This window comes from Diadema antillarum, unplaced genomic scaffold (genome assembly GCF_040938485.1).
Source record: "Diadema antillarum isolate AM-2024a unplaced genomic scaffold, OU_Dant_1.0 seq00001755_RagTag, whole genome shotgun sequence".
In the NCBI taxonomy this organism is placed as follows: domain Eukaryota; kingdom Metazoa; phylum Echinodermata; class Echinoidea; order Diadematoida; family Diadematidae; genus Diadema; species Diadema antillarum.
Genome location: NW_027272437.1, coordinates 187,256 through 205,684, shown reverse-complemented (window position 1 = coordinate 205,684; position 18,429 = coordinate 187,256). Strand labels below are relative to the sequence as shown.

At 39.6% G+C, this 18,429-nt stretch overlaps 3 protein-coding genes across 3 annotated transcripts in view; all 3 read left to right on the top strand.

The window, feature by feature from the left end:
- The first annotated feature begins 170 nt into the window (after positions 1-170).
- Positions 171-7,062, top strand: LOC139712086 (ciliogenesis and planar polarity effector 1-like). The gene is made up of 5 exons (XM_071623922.1): positions 171-233; positions 4,259-4,449; positions 5,120-5,258; positions 6,250-6,372; positions 7,034-7,062. The coding sequence occupies exons 2-5, from the start codon at positions 4,366-4,368 to the stop codon at positions 7,060-7,062; spliced, it is 375 nt and encodes a 124-aa protein (XP_071480023.1). The 5' UTR covers positions 171-233; positions 4,259-4,365.
- Positions 7,063-8,946: 1,884 nt separating this feature from the next.
- Positions 8,947-10,657, top strand: LOC139712085 (ciliogenesis and planar polarity effector 1-like; the record flags this gene model as incomplete). The annotated part of the gene is made up of 2 exons (XM_071623921.1): positions 8,947-9,221; positions 10,471-10,657. Coding segments are annotated over 2 exons (462 nt in total), but the record flags the coding sequence as incomplete, so codon positions are not given.
- A 1,072-nt stretch (positions 10,658-11,729) lies between these two features.
- The window catches only part of LOC139712084 (uncharacterized), a 125,014-nt gene continuing 118,314 nt past the window's right edge, over positions 11,730-18,429 (top strand). Inside the window, exons 1-2 of the mRNA XM_071623920.1 lie at positions 11,730-12,730; positions 15,931-16,171. Coding sequence (XP_071480021.1) covers positions 11,839-12,730; positions 15,931-16,171 — 1,133 coding nt within the window. The 5' untranslated portion in view covers positions 11,730-11,838. The remainder of the gene's footprint in view (positions 12,731-15,930; positions 16,172-18,429) is intronic.

The following is an 18,429-nucleotide window of genomic DNA, read 5'->3' as shown; positions in this document are numbered from 1 at the left end:
TCTACAAACACTGAACACGAACGGTCTAGACCTGTTTCATCGTTGGAAGCCGATCAATACACTGAACACGCTCTGTTTACTTTTCAATCGTGGGGTCAGGTGATCTTTACATCTCAGTGGTGTGTGTACGTGTGTGCACTGCATCACTAGCACTGCGACTGTGTGGTTGTGGTGTATATTTGGCGTTCAACAAGAGCACCCCGGTCGGAGCCGATGCGAATACCTGCAAGGATGTAAGTAAAGTACAATATACTGCATCCAGTAAATGTCACAAGGAGTCGTATTTTTTTAGAATCTCAGTTGAACAAGCATTGATATCACCGTCAGCCATAAAATAGGCGATTCTGTATCACAGTTTAGTAAGCAACGATCCAAGGTATGCTTATTGTTTAGTCCCACTAGTTAACTTTTGTGTGGCGTTGTGGCACTTAAATTTAATAAAAAAGAAAAAGGAAAAGAAAAAAAGATTGTGCCTGGCTGGATTAGTTTTCCGTTCATATGTAAAATTTCTAGGATGGAGTCATATGTCTAAGAACAAAGAGCAAAATGTGATTTTTGTTGTATTCAGCAACAAATTCGATAAATATTCCAAACACACGAATCGAAGAAGTGATACATTTTCATTTACCGGTACATGATTCATGAAGGTACGACAGTGCTGTCCCATTGACTCCCAGTGCTGTGTATTGGTGTAGCCTGGTTGTGCACTTTACGTCCCTATATTATCGGTACCTTATTCGCCTTATGCCAAGGTGATATCCCGCGAACCACCACGCACTGTCGTGATAAGATCACTAAAAGCCCGCCTCACTCACTGCGCTTCTGCGGAGCAGACACATTGAACACTGCACTGCGATCGCGCGAACCAACCACGCTGGCTAGGCTTGCGTGTACGTGTGTGTGTGTGTGTGTGTGTGTGTGTGTGTGTGTGTCCATGTCATGGCTGCCCGTAAATTGGTAGCTCTACATTGTATACACACTTCGCACGGCGTCTGGTTGGGCTCGGGGAATGGTGTTGTAGGCCTGGACGAAAGAAACACTAACAGACTGACGAATTGGGATAAGAATTTGTTTTTTTTTAAATCATAATTTCTCAGAATAATTTTGCCAAGGCCGCGAGTGAACATTATGTCCTCTGAAATAGGTTACTTAGTAATTAGTGATCTCCTGTTTAAGATATAACGCAGAATTCATTCATTTACATGTACCGTATTATTAGTGCTTTCATCATGCACACACCACAGTTCGGTGGCACACACACACACGTACACACACATTGACACATTCACACACACACTTCGTCCCAACACGAAATCTCATACACATGCACACAGGACAGTGCTAGTGCCGGAAGACACGCTGTCAAACACGCGGTGCCTGATAGGTACTTGAATTCGCATGCACTGCTCGATTAGGGTAAAATCTCGCACCGATAATATAGGGCCGTAAAGTGCACAATTGCCAATTAATTTACTTAGAATCTAGTGCAAATACTGGTATGGTTGGGTGTCCAACACATCCACACCCTAATGGTTTTCATATCAGTAGATGCTTAAAATATGTCACATTTTGCCTGAAATTTTACACACATGTATTAATTATTCTATTAAAGAAAAGTCTGAATTCACAAGCGTGCGTGAAAAATGTGATTTGCGGTACACGCTCCAAGATAACTGCTTCGAACGCGTGGGTTGTTATTTTGACGCACTCGGCTGTGCTGTAGTTTTGAAACCAACACCCCTACACTCCACTGACATAATATGTGTGAAATGCACGTAGACCTAATGCTTTTTCAATGTGCATTTATAATCCACGGTATCATTGTTTTGCGGTTAATCTTGTTTATTACATTGTATCAAATTTTTCAATAATAATATTTTGGCATCAAATTCCCAGTGAAGAATGCAAAACCAGTGCGCGTAGACTCATGCGTGAATGTTTGTTCTGTATGCACAATGCTTTAAATAGAGGGGTGTCGGTTACAATGTACAGTGTCGATGTGTTGGACACCTACTATACTAAATATGTAGGTGAGCCTACTACTGTGCATGCATGATTGATGGTGATGCTGTGATTTTAATAAGGTAGATCCTAGTTATATTTCTACCCTGGCTGGCCGGGCGTGGACCCTGGTCTAGCCGTAGACATCTAGATTCAAGAGTATTTCAGAATTCAAAAGTATTTATGGAATCATACTACATGCTCTTAGTAATAATAATACTACATTTGTAACGCGCATAGTAAGCACATGCTTCTCTATGCACATGCTTATCTTAGCTTTATTTGTCATTTTTTGTTTGTTTTCTCAAAAGCTGATCATAATGTAAGTGAGATCACCCAGATTAAACAGTACTCTGGAATCTCATGCATAGCCAATATATTGTGATCATTCCAGTGAGTCTGACAAATCATGTTCTGAACACATAAACAGATCCGGAGGGGGGTGCCCCCCCCCCCCCATTTATTGTTAAAACAAAAGAAATTTAAAAAATGAAAGGGGGTGCAGGCACCCCCCACCCCCTTTAATTTTTGAAGATACCATCTTTGTCAGCTGATTGTAGTGGGAGCAGAAAATTGCGCTGGAGCCCTTTTTCTTAGTTTGCTTGTCAGCCGATGAACCCCGGAAGTGGCACAAGAAACAGAAAAATTGTGCGCTGTATAAGCGTTTTTTTTTTTTTTTTTTCGCTTGTCAGACGATGAAACACGGAAGTGGCACCAGAAATATTTTTGCCCCCCCCCCCCCCCCACCTTTTCGGAATTACTGGATCCGCCCTTGGAACATCTTTACCACTGGATAGATCAAAGCTAAATACAATTCAGGTTACTCTATAGACTATGTAATTACATATTGTACCATTAACCAATTCAGTTGCTATATTATTATTATCATCATCATGATTTCATAACAGATTTCAGCAGCCTTCTTCCAACTAGATGAGTGCTGCTTTTATGATTTCGAGTGATAAATATACCAACCATAGTCCATATCAAGCCCATGAACTAAAGCCAGAATTTGTTCAATGTTTAAATATACACTGTAGACCCCCTGTATATTTAGCATTGCACTTTTAATTGTATTTGAGATGATGCCCCAGATCATGTTAACAATTTTCATTCCAAATTGTTTTACAGAATGGCAGATGAATCTAGTTTACCATCATATTATTCTTTTTTTTTTGTTTAATTTTGATTACATTTGTTATCTCTTTACTACAGATTTTGTTGTTTTTTAGCAAAAGTTGCTCGACTTTGTCCTTGAAATTCACTGTATCATCAGACATTTTTTCCAGTTTTCCAACAATGGTAGAAAAGCAATAATTGTCAATGTAAGAAGTATGTATAAACAGAGCTAAAAAAATTATGTGTTAAATCATCCAATTATTCAGGCAATGAGTCAGCTGAATGAAATTTCAGTAGAGTCCTTGAAATGTGTACCAATATCATAAACTACACTCAGTATGTGGGTTCATTTTCATCTGTTATGATTACCTCACAGAGCATATAAAATTGGGGCAAATTATTTGTTGAATAGGGCCCCATTTTTTTTCTCTCTCTCTTCTTTCTTTAAAACACAACAACATATAAATCTACCAACAACATAAAATCTCGATCTGAAAGTCCATTTGAATTAGCATAACCTGTTATAATCCTGATGGCCAAAAAAAAAAAATGGGGAAAATGTGTAGTATTGCATCAAATGTCAAATGCAGAACTCTGTAAAATCTTTCCCTGAACTAATTAATGTTGTCACGGATAATGAAGAAGAGTGCTGGAGGGCTGAGCGGTTACACTTAAGATCATATGTCGTGTACATACTATATATGTGCTTGCAGCTAAAAGTGATCGATATAAACTTCAGGGAACAATCATGGCATATTATATGCAGAATCATCATTAAAACATACCAACTCATTTACACAAAACAACAACAACAACAAAAATCAGTATGATATTCTGTATGGTTGCAATGCAAATTGCAATATGATTAAAGAAAGTATTTTTCTCTGTGTCTGTAGATAATCTTATGTTTATGTAGTTTGTCATAATCTCATGAAATTACGTATAGGTATTCAAGTCAAAAGTTTTATTTTGATGCAATAAGAACTAATTCAACGTGGAGGAAGGGCTGTTTTGGCCTTCTAAACATCAGGTGCAGTAAACTCACCTCTTGTTTGTCAAGCAACAACCCACCCCCACCCCCCCCCAAAAAAAAATAGAATAAAAATGTTTTTCCTGTCTTCTGTGTCATTCATCACAGCATGATTTCAGTCATCCCATATGAAGCCTGTTGAGAGCTGAAACCAGATCCTCACCCAGCCAGGGGGCAAAGGTCAAACAATAGTGACCTCCTGACCCTGCCCCACCATGAGGCTTGAGCTTAAGGTCACTCACACGCCCAACTCAAAGTCTAAGCGTCCATGGGAGAAATGGACATGGCTTGGCTCAAAGGTATACTAGATTCAAGAAATATTTTTTGTAGTGGAACCAAATATCTTGATTTATTGATTAAGCCATCTGTCATTATATTGAAAGCAAAAACTTGATAAAACTACCACATTTAAATATGCAATGATATTGTGATGCATGCATCTTTATCTGTAGAATCTTCAATGTGGAACCAATTTTCTTGTGTTTTACTGAAGCAGAGTATTGTTTGAGTCAATATTGAAATGTTTGTGTGCTATTTATTGGTGTAGGTCAACTCTTCATGAGTAGAATTCTTGGTTGCTCTCCACAGGTCAACAGTTACCTGGTAGATGTTTTGTGATAAGCATAAATATATTTTTATACATGACTTTAGACCTTGTAAAGTGAGAAATAAGCATTAAAGGAAACCCAAACCCAAAGAGAAATGTGGATTGAGTGAAAGCAGCAACAAGAACACATCAGTGAATGATGTGTTCTACTAATGTTGCTGCTTTCACTCAATCCACATTTCTCTTTGGGTTTTTGTTTCCTTTAAGTATTGGATATGAGAGTAGTCTGCTTTTATGGCAATATGACATGTGTTTCATGCTTTTATAAGATAAATTGTTCATTTAGAACAGGCATAATCAAATGAACTGGAGGTATTATATTGAAATCTTACATGGATTGTGTGTTTCCATATATTTTACAGCTCGGGTCATTACTGTTTCTGGCGGACAAGAGAATCAAGGTGCTGAATCTCCAGGAGAGAGGGAGCAGCATCAAAAAGAGAGTGACTAAGCTGAGCAGCCTCCAGAGCAACACCCTTGCCACTAGCACAACAAGAGACGGTAGGCCATTGTGTGCGCTTTCACAGAGCTCTGTAGATGTACTGTTTTAAAGCTACTTACCTGTTTGAATGTGGATTTAAAAGTATACTTTTGTCTTAAAAAAAGAAAAAAGAAGAAGAATATTAGGACACATCTGTAAGGTACATATGTTCCACCAGCAAATTTCTTTTGTGCATTTGTGCTGAAATGATATGGTTATTTCAACACATAATCATGTTGGCAAGACCTGCCATATGTTTAATTTGTTACATACACAGCATACCAATGATACGTTTTGTCCGTTGTTGGATATTTGTTATGCAATATATGGGTATGTATAGGAGTGTCTGACTACTCTGCTAAGAATGACTGTAGTGGCCAGACAGATTTATTGTTTCTCTATCACATACATGTAATGTGGAGAGTAAGTTCGTGATAGTAATTTAATGTTGTATAGTGTGAGATTTGTCCTACTCAAAAATTAATCCGACAAGAAACAGTCATACCGGTGTATAAAATTCAAACTCCAATAGTTATTTTTCCCAGCTAAATAAAAAAAAAAAAAAAAACTCATAATCTTTTTCTTTTTCGTATATAAAAACCAGTGATGTTAAAAGAAAAAAAAACATACTAGTGGCAATCATTTCGTTGCCTGCTTGACAGAAGGGCCCTAAGGCTTGCCCGTTGTAAAAATTGCTTGGGCCCTTCTGCTAGGCAAGTGACAATTTTTTCCTGTATGGAAATAAAATGATTAATCTTCCTTGTTAGAATCTGTAAATGAATTCATCCCGAAACCAAGAAAGATGGTGCGTGAAATCTCAAGCCTCTAAGAGGCCAACATCATGCAACTTATTCTCTGGACTCGCAAATGCATTTAGGATGCAAATTAATTTGTCTAGTATGAGAATGAATAATGAAAACTTTTCTTTTTCATAAGATGTTGCTTAACTAACACGCAGTTTCCTTATACTCACATGAAAATATGGCACATCTCACATACATTTGTACACAGGCCAACACCTTGTTGGTTACCTCGAGTCCGGGGATATCTTCATCTGGAACAAGGACCAGGACACGCTAAAGACTGTGAGAGGACATCTCAACGTAGCTCCAGCCCATCAGCAGGAAGAGCAAGGTGAGGTTGTTTCCTTCTCTTTGATAATTCAAGGTTACAATCTAGTATGAATGCGTCCCTGATTGGCTGCATGCTGTCACATGATTCTGCGAAAGTGGCGATTTTGTAATTTCTGGCGCTCGGCTAGATTAGATGAATTCTGCTTGCTTTTAATTTCAGGGACAGCTACACTGTACCATGATTGAGCAAGCGTGACAAACAGCTCTTGGCAGCTAAGGGCTTTGGCAGCCCATACTATGGTAAAAAGTAACTGGTCCACAATATGACAGCAAATTCACTCATGCTAGTGAATATGAAAAAAAAAAAAATAGAATACAAACAACATAGTAGTTGAATTACAGTATAACTACCCTGAAATCAATTTGACACTACATACAACAAGAGCAACAAAATTATGTGCTTTTACTTTCACGCTAGCTTCATGTTGCATGAAATGCGTTAAAATTTCCACCCCACAAAAATTTCTATTTTTTTAATATCAGGATACTGTTTGTGAGTTTTCCCGTATTCAGGGCTTAAAGAGAAGTTGCACACATCAGCACCAGAGTTGCCCATGTACCAGTACCCAAATGGCAAATGTGATAATGATTCCTAACGTATGTTCCCTGTTTTGACTTGTGTACTTTATATTCTTGTCTCTAACAATTGTTTCTGTGTTTAGGTAAATGGAGCAATTGGTCGAGTGTATGATAGACATATGCGGCAAGTGACTGTATGTTGTTAATTGCTACCTAGCTTTTGCAAATCATATTTCTTTAATAAAGATGATATTTTGCTAGAATATTTCTCAATACTGTGTAGTCAAAAGGTTGCAGCTCATGATATACTGGTATGCATCATTACCCAAAGAGGTTCTCAGGGCACTGTTAGTTCCTTGCAATGTGCACTCTGTATCCACTTCACCCTTAAAGGATCAAAGAACTCCAGAGCTCTTGTAGCCATATATGCTATGCCACGTAAATAAAGTGATGCATGTGGTAATCATGTAAAGAGGGCTAGAAGTTGCAATGTCATATTCACATGTCATAATCGTATAATGATTAATGTGTGTATTATCAGCTGTCTTGTGAATTGTAATCTGTCTCTATAGGAAATAAACACATCCAGGTGTTTGCCTCGGACAACGTGCAATGCATCCTCCTCGTCAAGGACTACAGGCATATCTACCTTTGGGAAATTGACCAATCGGATGGATCGTACAGATCCAAAGACTCCGAGCTGAAAGGGACGTGGTCTGAGATTGGTGCAGGGAAGACTCACTTACCGGGGGTGGAATCCAATGAAGCTGTTGCTGATGGATTATTCTTGAATGACCCAGTGAGTAGAAGCCACCACATCCTCCTCCTCCCCTCCTCCCCCTCCTCTTCCTCCTCCTGCTCCTCCTTCTCTCTCCTCTTCATAATCCTCCTCTTCCTTCTCTACATCCTCCTTCCCCTCTTCCACCTCCTCTCCCCTTCTCCTCCTCCTTCTCCTCCTCCTCTTCCTCCTTTTCTCTTCCTCCATCTTCTTCCTACTCTTCCTTGTCCCCTCCTCCCCCCTCCTCCTCCTCCTCCCCCTCCTCCCCCTCCTCCTCACTATATTTTGTGAAAGACAATGATGTTGATGTTGAAAATTAAATTTCCCCTGTTACTGAACTTTATCTGGAGCATGTGAAACATTTGGTATCTCTTTGTAAAATCTTCTTGTTCGAAGTCCTTTATTGTTTTTGTCATTTTTGTCCTGAAGGTAACATGCTGCTTGTTTCCATTTCATGAATCACTTTGTGTTGATTGCAAAATTCTTAAATATTGCAGACACTATGATGTCACAGAGCAAGGAACCAATTTACTTTTAGTACTTTAATTGCTGTCTTGATAACTGCTATTATGGTAAGTTACAGTTAGTGTAAAAGGTTTTGTGAAAAAAAGAAGATACTACAAACTGTAAGTCCCAAGGCTTATTTTTTTTAATTCAGGCATTCTCCATTATTTTGAACACATTGTCAGGTTCTCGGTCGTTGCTGCTTGTGGTCAGTTGTGTTCTACCGAGGAGACGACATTCAGATTTCTACGGCATTCATCAGGTGGTTTGAACCATGGCAGCTTGGAGTGCTCAGGTAGGCATGGAATGTGTGATGCCTATCCCATCCTGCAGTGCCCCCCCTAAAAAAAAAAAACCAAACAAACAAACCCGCTATGAGCAATGTGGGGCCTTTCATAGCACAGGCCTGAGAGCTGTGTAACTAACAGTTAAGAGAAAGAATAATGAACGTACATTTTCAAACTCTTTCTGAATGACGTACAAAGCCCAAAGTTAGCAGTTATTCTCATTATAAAAATATCTGTTTTTTTTTTAATGAAAAAGATAAAGATTCAGGTTTTAAAGAAATGACATCGCATACAGGAAACACTGCATCAGTGTCTTTGTTTGACGTCCAATACAGGATATCACATTATGTGAATTATACGTGGTATAAGGTCTTCCATTGTCCAGTTTTACATTTATTGAAAACGTTTTTGTTTATATAATAATGTATAATGTAAAATGTGTCTCCAAGAAAAGATTGAGAGGGAATATCCTGTGACCGTTTAATTACATCCACTCTCCAGGCATCCCGCCTTCTCCGTACGGTGGTATTCTGCTTCGTACTCAGTGAGGAGTCTGTCGCCTTCCAGCTGGCCCATCAACCACAATGGCGCCCTCGTTGCTGCGTATGCCAACTCTGGCCGCGTGCTGGCCATCGCTGTCAACCAGCGCTCCCCCCACGAGACCAAGATGGTATTCGTGTCTCCACTGACGGCGGCGGCGACCGTTGTCGACATGAAATCATGTGGGTGCAGAGCAAAGCATCCGTCGGCGGCTCAAGTGAAGTGAGTACCGGTAGTCGCTTGGCAACAGTCATAATGTAATATTTCTCTCTATGTGTTCTGTGTGAAAAGCCCTCATGCCTGCTGGCTTTTTGCAGCTAGTAGACATTGTCTGGCAAGCGTGGGCCACATTTGCACATCCAACTCAGTCGATGGCTACTTTACAAGTTTTGCTCAAATGCACAACTACACACAAACTGATCAATGAATTGCAATTTGCCACAGTACCTTGAAATCATCATAGCCATAGCATTATCACTGACTCTACATTTTAGCAATAGCTTGCAAATTTCTTTAAAACTTCGCTGTTCTGAGTTTATAGCATCAATACTTTCTGTTTAAAGTTACATAGCTTTGAAAAACATAGTGTTTTTCCCCGAAATACTCATCTGTTGCTTTCTCAGAATAATACACACAAGGGATTTACAACTTAGCACACAAAGAGTTCATTGTCTATCAGACAGTAGTGTGATTGTCCAGTGAGGCAAGTGGAAAACAGATTTGTATTGTTTTCTTGTAGCCCATAGCAGAAGGCTTTGCCATGGTGCAAATGGAATTTGAATGCGTACAATGAAGCCTCAAAACTTTACATATTTCTCTTTCTTTCAATGAGTGCTACAGTGTTAAAAGGTTTAGAATACTTTGTGCAATTTCAGAGTGAATACATTGTATATTACAACAGGTAATAGCAAGGACAAAAATAGAGTACTAAAGTGATGACATCAGATTATTTTGTTATAGCTTTGGTTGGAACCAAGTGCAAGCATAAACACCCGGGCAAGGTGAGGTCGTTTAGAGCTAATTCCTATATCAATGAATGGCTATGACATTACCCTTTGGTACTCTAAAGGACAATGAGTGAAAACAAGTGATTGACACTGAAAGATGATGGCGAAGAGGATGATAATGATCATACTAGTAAAAGGTAATTGCATGATAATGATTTATGTTCATCATGCATCATTAAAAATTGCCTCAATTGATACAACCACAAACTAGCATTACTTCTCATCTTAATCATGGATTATGATCGTCATCATCATTAGTATTGTTGTTAGTGGTGTTATTTTCAAGATCACTTAGCCATTTGATATTGCATCTGTTCCATGCCACTAATACTTTCTGATCAAGTGGAATGGTGAATATTTGTCTGGAAGGAATTCGCCCGGAAAAAAAAACAACTCAGTAGGTATCACAAGAGCATTTTTAGGATTGCCGTCTAGTAAATTTTCGTCGACCTTTTCCCCAACAGAACCTACTGGGTGTCGGACCTGTCGTGGACGCACGACAGTCTCTTTGTGGTCTGTATCACCAAGCGGGGCTCGGTGGCCATCTTGCCTCGTCTCGGCGAGCCCATCCTCCTGCAGATTGAGGGCTGCTCCGTGGAGCACCCTCCGGCTCACTTCTTGCCACTCCTCAGCCTTGTCACTGTCATGTGAGTCCAAAGCCAACAAATGCCTCCCAAAAAAGTCTTGTAAAAAAGGGGAAGTTCCCCCAAACATGCATGTGGATTCAGTGAATTGGTGAAAGTTTGGGGAAAATCACTGGATCAGTTCAAAACTTGTGAACCCTTAATAGACACTGAAGATTCTGTACATAATGGCGTACAGTTCACTGGAAGGTACTATGTACGACAATATTGCTGTCATTTCAACAATGTTCTAAATGATATGAAATAGCTCACTAGTTTTGTTGATTCCATGTTCTTTCTCAAGATGGGAAACTTACATTAATTTGTTTTGTCACATTAGTTGAACAACAACGTGAAGCATGACACCAAGCATTGATAAGCAAAACATAAAGCATAAACAAAATTTTACAAATCTTTTGTTTTAGAGCACACATTCCCTGACCTATTACTGCAAAATCTAATAGCAAGTATTAATCTCCTTACATTCAGGAGAGGTGGCATTAAATACTCTCTTAATGAATTTTTGTAATATTCTTCATGTTTTCTTCATATCCTCTGTTGTATCAATTCATTAGTAGAATCCTTGTTTTAATTGTCCAGAAGAGAATCACTTGCTGTTAAGTACTTGTACATCGTATGAACTAGCTAAAATGCTGCAGTGTGTTTTGGTGTAATCTCTCCCGAATACCCTTGTATGGACACTAATATGCCATTTAGATGAAGAATGATGATTTTTTTTTCTATAGAGATTATGAGATATATAAGCAAGTCCTGCATTTTCATATGATTATGATTATGTTTTCATTGTCTTGATTTCATTTTTACACTGCGTAATGACTTTGTGTCAGAAATTCATGGTATTTATTTCTCTGTCAACATATCTACCATGAAGTTCACCACAAATCAGAAACCATGTTGCCTGAAATGGGAAGGTTTGAATTTATATTTACGCTTCATTCATGTGACACTCTTGTCTGAAAGAAATTAGTGTCACTATAAAAGAGAGTTGATTGATGACTGATGCATAGAAATATTTCATATATTGGTGTCGTACTAAAGTGTGATTGTGTTGATTGTGTTTGTGGTGTTGCTAGGAGACCAGCAACCCTCAGCAGCGGTCGTCCTCCATCTCCCACCGGCGCAGCGACGTCTGAGGAGGAGGACGAGGGCCGACAGCGCTTTTCCGTATCTTGCCATCCCACCAGGGCCATGCTGCTGTGCTCTGACGGCTACCTGGGACAGGTCGTGGAACTTCCAGGGGACCTTACCTGCGGGAGCATCATGAGTGACTACCTTAGCGAGGCGGCAACCGCCCTCGCTCTCATGTACTCAGCCAGGGAACTTGGACCGGTGGGCCTCGGCTCCTTGCGCCGCCAGACCATGGGCTCGGCCTCGCAGTCTGTGAGAGAGAGGGACTTCTCCAACATGATTGACGTTGTCTCGGCTGGCGAGACCACAGGGCTGGAGAGTACACAGGGCAGCAGCTACGGCCCCTACGAGGGTCCCTTTGGCAACATGACGTCAGGAAAGCTGGTTTTCGGCGAGTCGTACAGCACGGGATCGATGCAGTCGCTGGGTTTCCTGCCCATGGGGAACCACAGCATCGAGTCGCTCATCCAGTGGACACAGATGGCAGCGCTGTGTGCCTGGGGTCTGGGAATGAGCCATGCAGAACCCTGGAACCCCCGGCTGGAATACCTCATGGATTTCACCGTGAAAGTGCTGGTGGCGCTCTTTAGGATACTACTCCGAGAGGACGATGAGATCGAACTGCCCAAGATGCGTCAGAACAGCGTCAGCGGGACGACTGAGGACAACACGGTGAACCCCAAGCTGGGTAAGGTGCTGATGATATGCAAGGCGATTCTTGTCTCTTCGGCCTGGGACGCCCTCGGCTCCCACTCCATGTCCTCTTGCATCAGTCTTGCCCACTGCCTCGTTAGGAGCCTTCTCCGCGGAAAGGTCTGCGCAAAAACTGAACTCGCCAAATGCTGCATCGCTGTGCTCGCCAGCGCGGAACAGGTCCTCGCCAGAGTCTACTGCCGCATAGCTGTCGCAGAGCCATCCTTCCACCTTTCAAAACTCATCTTTCATTCTTCGGGTTAGTGGCCAGAATGACAGCTGTGATTTTGCAGGCAAAAGTCTTTAATAACATTTTACGAATGAGACATTTAGCTATAAATGAAGACATGAAGATATTAATGCTTGCCCTTACTTCCGCTAACAAAGGGTTTGGCTGTATGCCAATAGAACGGAAATTGTGCTGTTATAGATAGCTTCTATGATTTTGAATTGAACAGTTGACACCAATATTGGTACATATGTACATGCTTGTGTGTACTGTATGTTTGTGTTTGTGTGTGTATGTACATATGCATGCACATCGTAATTTATGTTTGTAAAATACTTCACGTTAATGTTACCAATCAGTGCAAAAGTCAAACTGCATGTGTCATGTCATACACAGTATGCATCATTAGGTAAATTGACTGTGCATGCATGGGTGAAATCTGCATTTCATATAAAGTAATGTCAAAAGATTCTGAGAGCATGATATTCAATTCAATTCAATTTTATTCCACATGCTAAAAAGTATACAAAAAACACAAGTACATGTACATGGACATAACATATATTGAACATTAGGTTTACATAAAAAACAAAAGGAATGATGCAAACAGCTATAATTAGCATGTGTGGGAATCAGAAAAGACCATATAGGACTTATCAAGGCCGATTCCCTAACAAGTGAGGCTACAAATTGCAATCAAAGATATACATTTTTAGAATGAATCTATACCATTAGAAATTATACACAAAATTGCAAAAAGGACAAAATACACACAAAAGACAAAACGAAACAAAGCAAAAAGGCAAATATCCCAATAATCATTCAGCTGCACTTTGGATTAAAAACATTCTATATCTACGTTTAAAAGATGATAATGTAGGACATTCCTTGATAATAGCAGGTAACTCATTCCAGGACTTACAGCTGTAGCTCCAATATATCTAATTGTAGTCTTTGAAAATTTATATTGCAAAAAAGGTAAACATATGTTATTAGCACATCTTGTGTTATAACTATGGACTGCACTATTTTGAACAAATAACTTATGGAAGGTTACAGGTAAAACGCCTTTAAAATATGAAAACATAAATATGGCCACTTGTAATTGCACTATTTGATCAATTTTTAAAACTTTCATTTTCTTGAATAATGTTGCAGTGTGCTCAAAAGGGCTTACATCACAGACTATTCTTATTGCACGCTTTTGTAATAACAACACACGGTTTAATAAGTACAATGAAGTGTGACCCCATACTATCGCACAATAAGTTAAATGGGGGGAAATCATTGTGTGATATATGGTTAAAAGAATCTTTGAAGGAAGCGCATATTTCAAATAACTCATAACACCTACAATTCTGCTTATTTTCATACAAACATCATTTATATGGTCTTTCCATGTTAAACCATCATCAATTATCACACCAAGAAATTTAATATTATTCACCTGTTTAATTTTAACATTACCTATATATATTTGTAAAACATTTTCATCTATTACCTTATTCTTTGTTTTAAAAATCATATAACATGATTTTTCTATGTTTAACACCAGGCGATTTGCAACAAACCAAGAATATACTTTCTTCATTTCTGTGTTAACCATATGATTGACTTCATGAACATCCCGACCAGAGAAAAATAAGTTTGTGTCATCTGCAAATAATATAGAAAACAAAGAAGGACTTACAAATTGCAGATCATTGACAAATAACAAAAAAAGGAGGGGACCCAGTACAGAGCCTTGTACAGTTTGGGCATTGCACATTGCTATTATCCAGATTAAAATCAATTTGCCGATGACAAATAACACATTCAGGTACAGACTTAAAAGACATTAAAACAATAACAAATCTAATATGTTAAAATAAAAGAAGCTAAAAAATATTAAAAAAGCACAGGGTTTAAACAAAGGGTAATACAAAAGATGATGCCTGGAGAATTAGTACATATTATATTGCAGCTGTAATACTATAAAATCCGGTGTGGTGACAGTATATAATCATGTATAAATTTACAATTAAAAGAATTCTACCTGTAAAAGCTCGGCTGAGTTACATTCTATCCAGATCGCTCTTGTTGTGGATTTGCCTTCTCATCGTCTTTCCTCCAGATGTTTTAACAGAGACCAGGATTCTTCCGTCTACTGACCACGCAGCGAGAATGTGGCTGTCTCTTTTTTGGCTGGCAAGAAAGGCATCTTGAAGGAGCTTCCTGTTGATGTCTGTGAGGTCCTCACAGATGCTCACACCGGTACCCTTGAGTTTTCTGCGATTCCTCAGCAGCTGTTGACGATGCTTGTATGATGTCAGCTTCACGATGATTGCCCTTGGTCTAGCTGTTCCATGGCGTGTTGGTTGGGCGTCTCGATCGCGATAGATACGGTGACTGCGGTCAATATCTTCAGGTTTCAGGTCTACGTCGAGTTGCTGCTTGGCAATGCGGCATACAACGGTGTCTGTGCTCTCGTCGCTGGTTTCGGGGACCCCAAAGAATCTCACACAGTTTCTACGGGAATACTGCTCCTGTTGGTTGAGCTGGGATTGGAGATTCCTGATCAGCTGTTGGTTTTTCTCTGCATCAGATTTCAGCTTGGCAGTTTCCTGCTGAACAGCTTTGACCTTTTGCTCAAGATCAAGGATCAGCCCATCTTGTTTCTCCACTCTTTCAAAGAGGTGCTGGAATTTGGTTTCCATCACCTGTGCAACTGCCTCCTTGATAGCTGTCAACACGTCTTCATCCTTCAGCGCATCTTTAATAAGGTTCTTTGTTGATCTGGTAGTTGACATGCTGTTCAGGGATGAGCTATTCAGAGAACAATAATGTCCTGCACAGCTGGATTGTTCGCTCGGGAATTTGGTGGAATGACGTGAGTATTGTATGCAGTAGTCGGTAGTATAAGGTAGTGTACCTTGACAAGACGGAGACTATTGCAGCTTGAACTTCAGTATGTGGGACTACACAAGATTGCCGAGTGAAACTGGCGATATCAGCAAGCAGGTCTTGGCAAGAAATTAGCAGTTGCAGGATAAAATATATTCTATAAAAACACCACAGTGGGTTCTCCAGGCACCAACAGATGTCGTGTCATCAAATCATGGTACTGACAGTCTTCCAATCAAGATGAAATTAGTCCATAAAATAGAGTTCCTTCCTGTTGCTTCTTGATAGTCAGCCACCTAATGATCTGTTATATTGACATTCATACATTGTACTTCCATTGTTATCAGATGCAACGGAGCCTGCCCTCGTGGGCCGACAAAACCCAAGTCTTGCCATAACCGCTGCTTCCGAGAAGGCCCGAGACCAGCCAACTCGCACCAAACCCACCCATCTGAGGGCAGACAGCTCCACCGCCAGGAAGGGGGGAGAGAGGAGGAGAGATAGGGCGAGGGACAGTCCACCTGTCGAGCAGCATGACCGTGTCCGGCGAATGACGCGGTCACCCCAGACCAGTGCCATGGTCATCAGGTGAGAGAGAATTGTTTCCTGTTGTTGATGGATAAGTGGTTCAAGGCCACACAACACGTGGCCTGCATGCCAGGAAACTTGCGATACCAAATTATTGATATCTACAAACTAGGTCTACCAGATTGACACTTGGCCTTTACTCTACTTTCCTACCACAGAGCCTGGCCAGGTACACAGCATGCGGTAGGACTCCTGTGTAGTAGTTCAGCTTTTTATTTCTCAGTTTGTTTATTATTTCATAAACACAGTAAACTGCTTCTTTATATTAGAATAGTAATTCTTTGTCATTTCCCTACACCTTCATGAGAGTTTTTTTTTTTTTTTTTGTTAAATCTTGCTTTTATTTGACAAAATGTGTAGATTCCTTTTTTGCATGTATTAAAACTAATCCTTTTTTTTTTTCATTAATCTTGAGACAATTTATGTTCACCAACACACAGAGACATATATGTACACACTCATATTATCACAAGATCATCTACAATGTAGAAGGTATTATTAAGCATAGTTTGCTGCTGTAACAACTGCATAGATATAAGGCACTCCCTATTCCCCATTAAAATCATATAGAAATAGTGTTAGAATCTTTATTTGACCCATAAGAAATACAGTATAGGGTGCCAAGTATTCTGCCTCATCATAGGAAAGTGTGAGTCTGCTTTCTTTAAAGTTTTTTATTTGTTTGTTTTTCTCCTCTCCCATCCTTGGAACTGCTGAAAATTTTCCAGCCCTGATAGCCCTTCAGCCATTCTTGTCATTAGCTATTGCTCGCGAGCATGCCACATGTGTTCCACAAGCCATTACATCTGTCTATACATGTATATCTCTGTCAAATGCCCCCAAAAGTTGTTGATGCGGTCATTGCACCCACTATTTCAGGCGGAACTGCCCGATATCATCAACATGACAGTAGAGCTGGTTTGTAGGTTACAAAGTTACACTTTTGACATTTGCTGTCCCACCGATAAGCAAAAACAGATTTGTTTTTGCACTTGACGTGTTCTGGGACAGGGTGAGGTTTATTGGCCATTGATCCAAGGCTGACTGCGAGTGAGAATTGATCCAGTGTTGCAGTATGAAGGACAAACATTCAGTGAGGAATGGCTGATTGTGGGTACAACTCTTATCATTATCAGATGAGATAGAGTGGTCTAGATTGTGTTCATGGTCGTTATGACTTCCTCAGAATAGCCCAAGTTGGTCCACAGAACTTTAATAGGTGTGTTTGTCAATGTCACAAAAAGAAGAACTGAGTAGACTTTGAGGTCACGAGCTTGAAAGTTCACTGACACTTTTGACCATGAATGTGGAGAGTGAGTGTATGTGTGTGTGTGAGAGATTAGAGTTCCACTGGTGAGGTGTCACAACTTTCTGTTATCTCTATGAACAAAATTATTCAAGCATGTTGACAGAGATCTCAGTCATTCCCAGAGTCTTCATATAGGTGTTTCATTTTTGATTCTCTCTTTAGCTCATCACTTCACATGATTTAAAATCACCACTTGCCAGTATAACAACCTTCTCTGCTAATAATGAGGACATTGCCCCTAGAACATGTTGACCATGTTGTATGTGTTTCCTTTTTGCTTGTTTTTGGCTGGGGTTTCTTTGAAAATCCCACTGTATGTTCAACTTGACTTTTATTGGAAAAGCCAATTGAAGCAAATAGAGCAGAACAAGTTTCATGAAAATATACAAAGCCTAAGAAAGTGATAGATTCATACAGTTTAATACCTCTTACAAAAGAGCAGTGTCACGCACAATTAACGATACAAATTACAATTGTAGATGAAGGTATGGTATCATTGCCATGTCCAATTAGTCCAAATCTCCCACTTTTTTATTCTGGGTAAAGTCACGAAATCATTCTTGTCAATAATTCAAAAGGTTTTTCCCCAATGTCATAATTACCAACCTGTTAAAATGCAAGATCAGTTTAATGCAGAAGACATCAATTTTAATAGATTGATGTCAAAAGAGGAAATCTAATGACAACTTTTAGTGAGAAAATTAGAAGTGATTTGGGGTCATAAAATCATCGCCCCTTCTTATTTGCATATTTACAATGTGACGATGACTAATGTGGCATGAATACATTATCAGGCATATAAGACTGAAAATCCATTAACGATTATGTTTCATTCAGTTGTAACAGAATTTTCACTGTTCTTAATAGAGTCTTCTCAAATGGAGAGTTGGTTTTCATACAGATTAATAATTAAATGTGTGCCAAAATCCAGAATAAGAACAGTCACCAA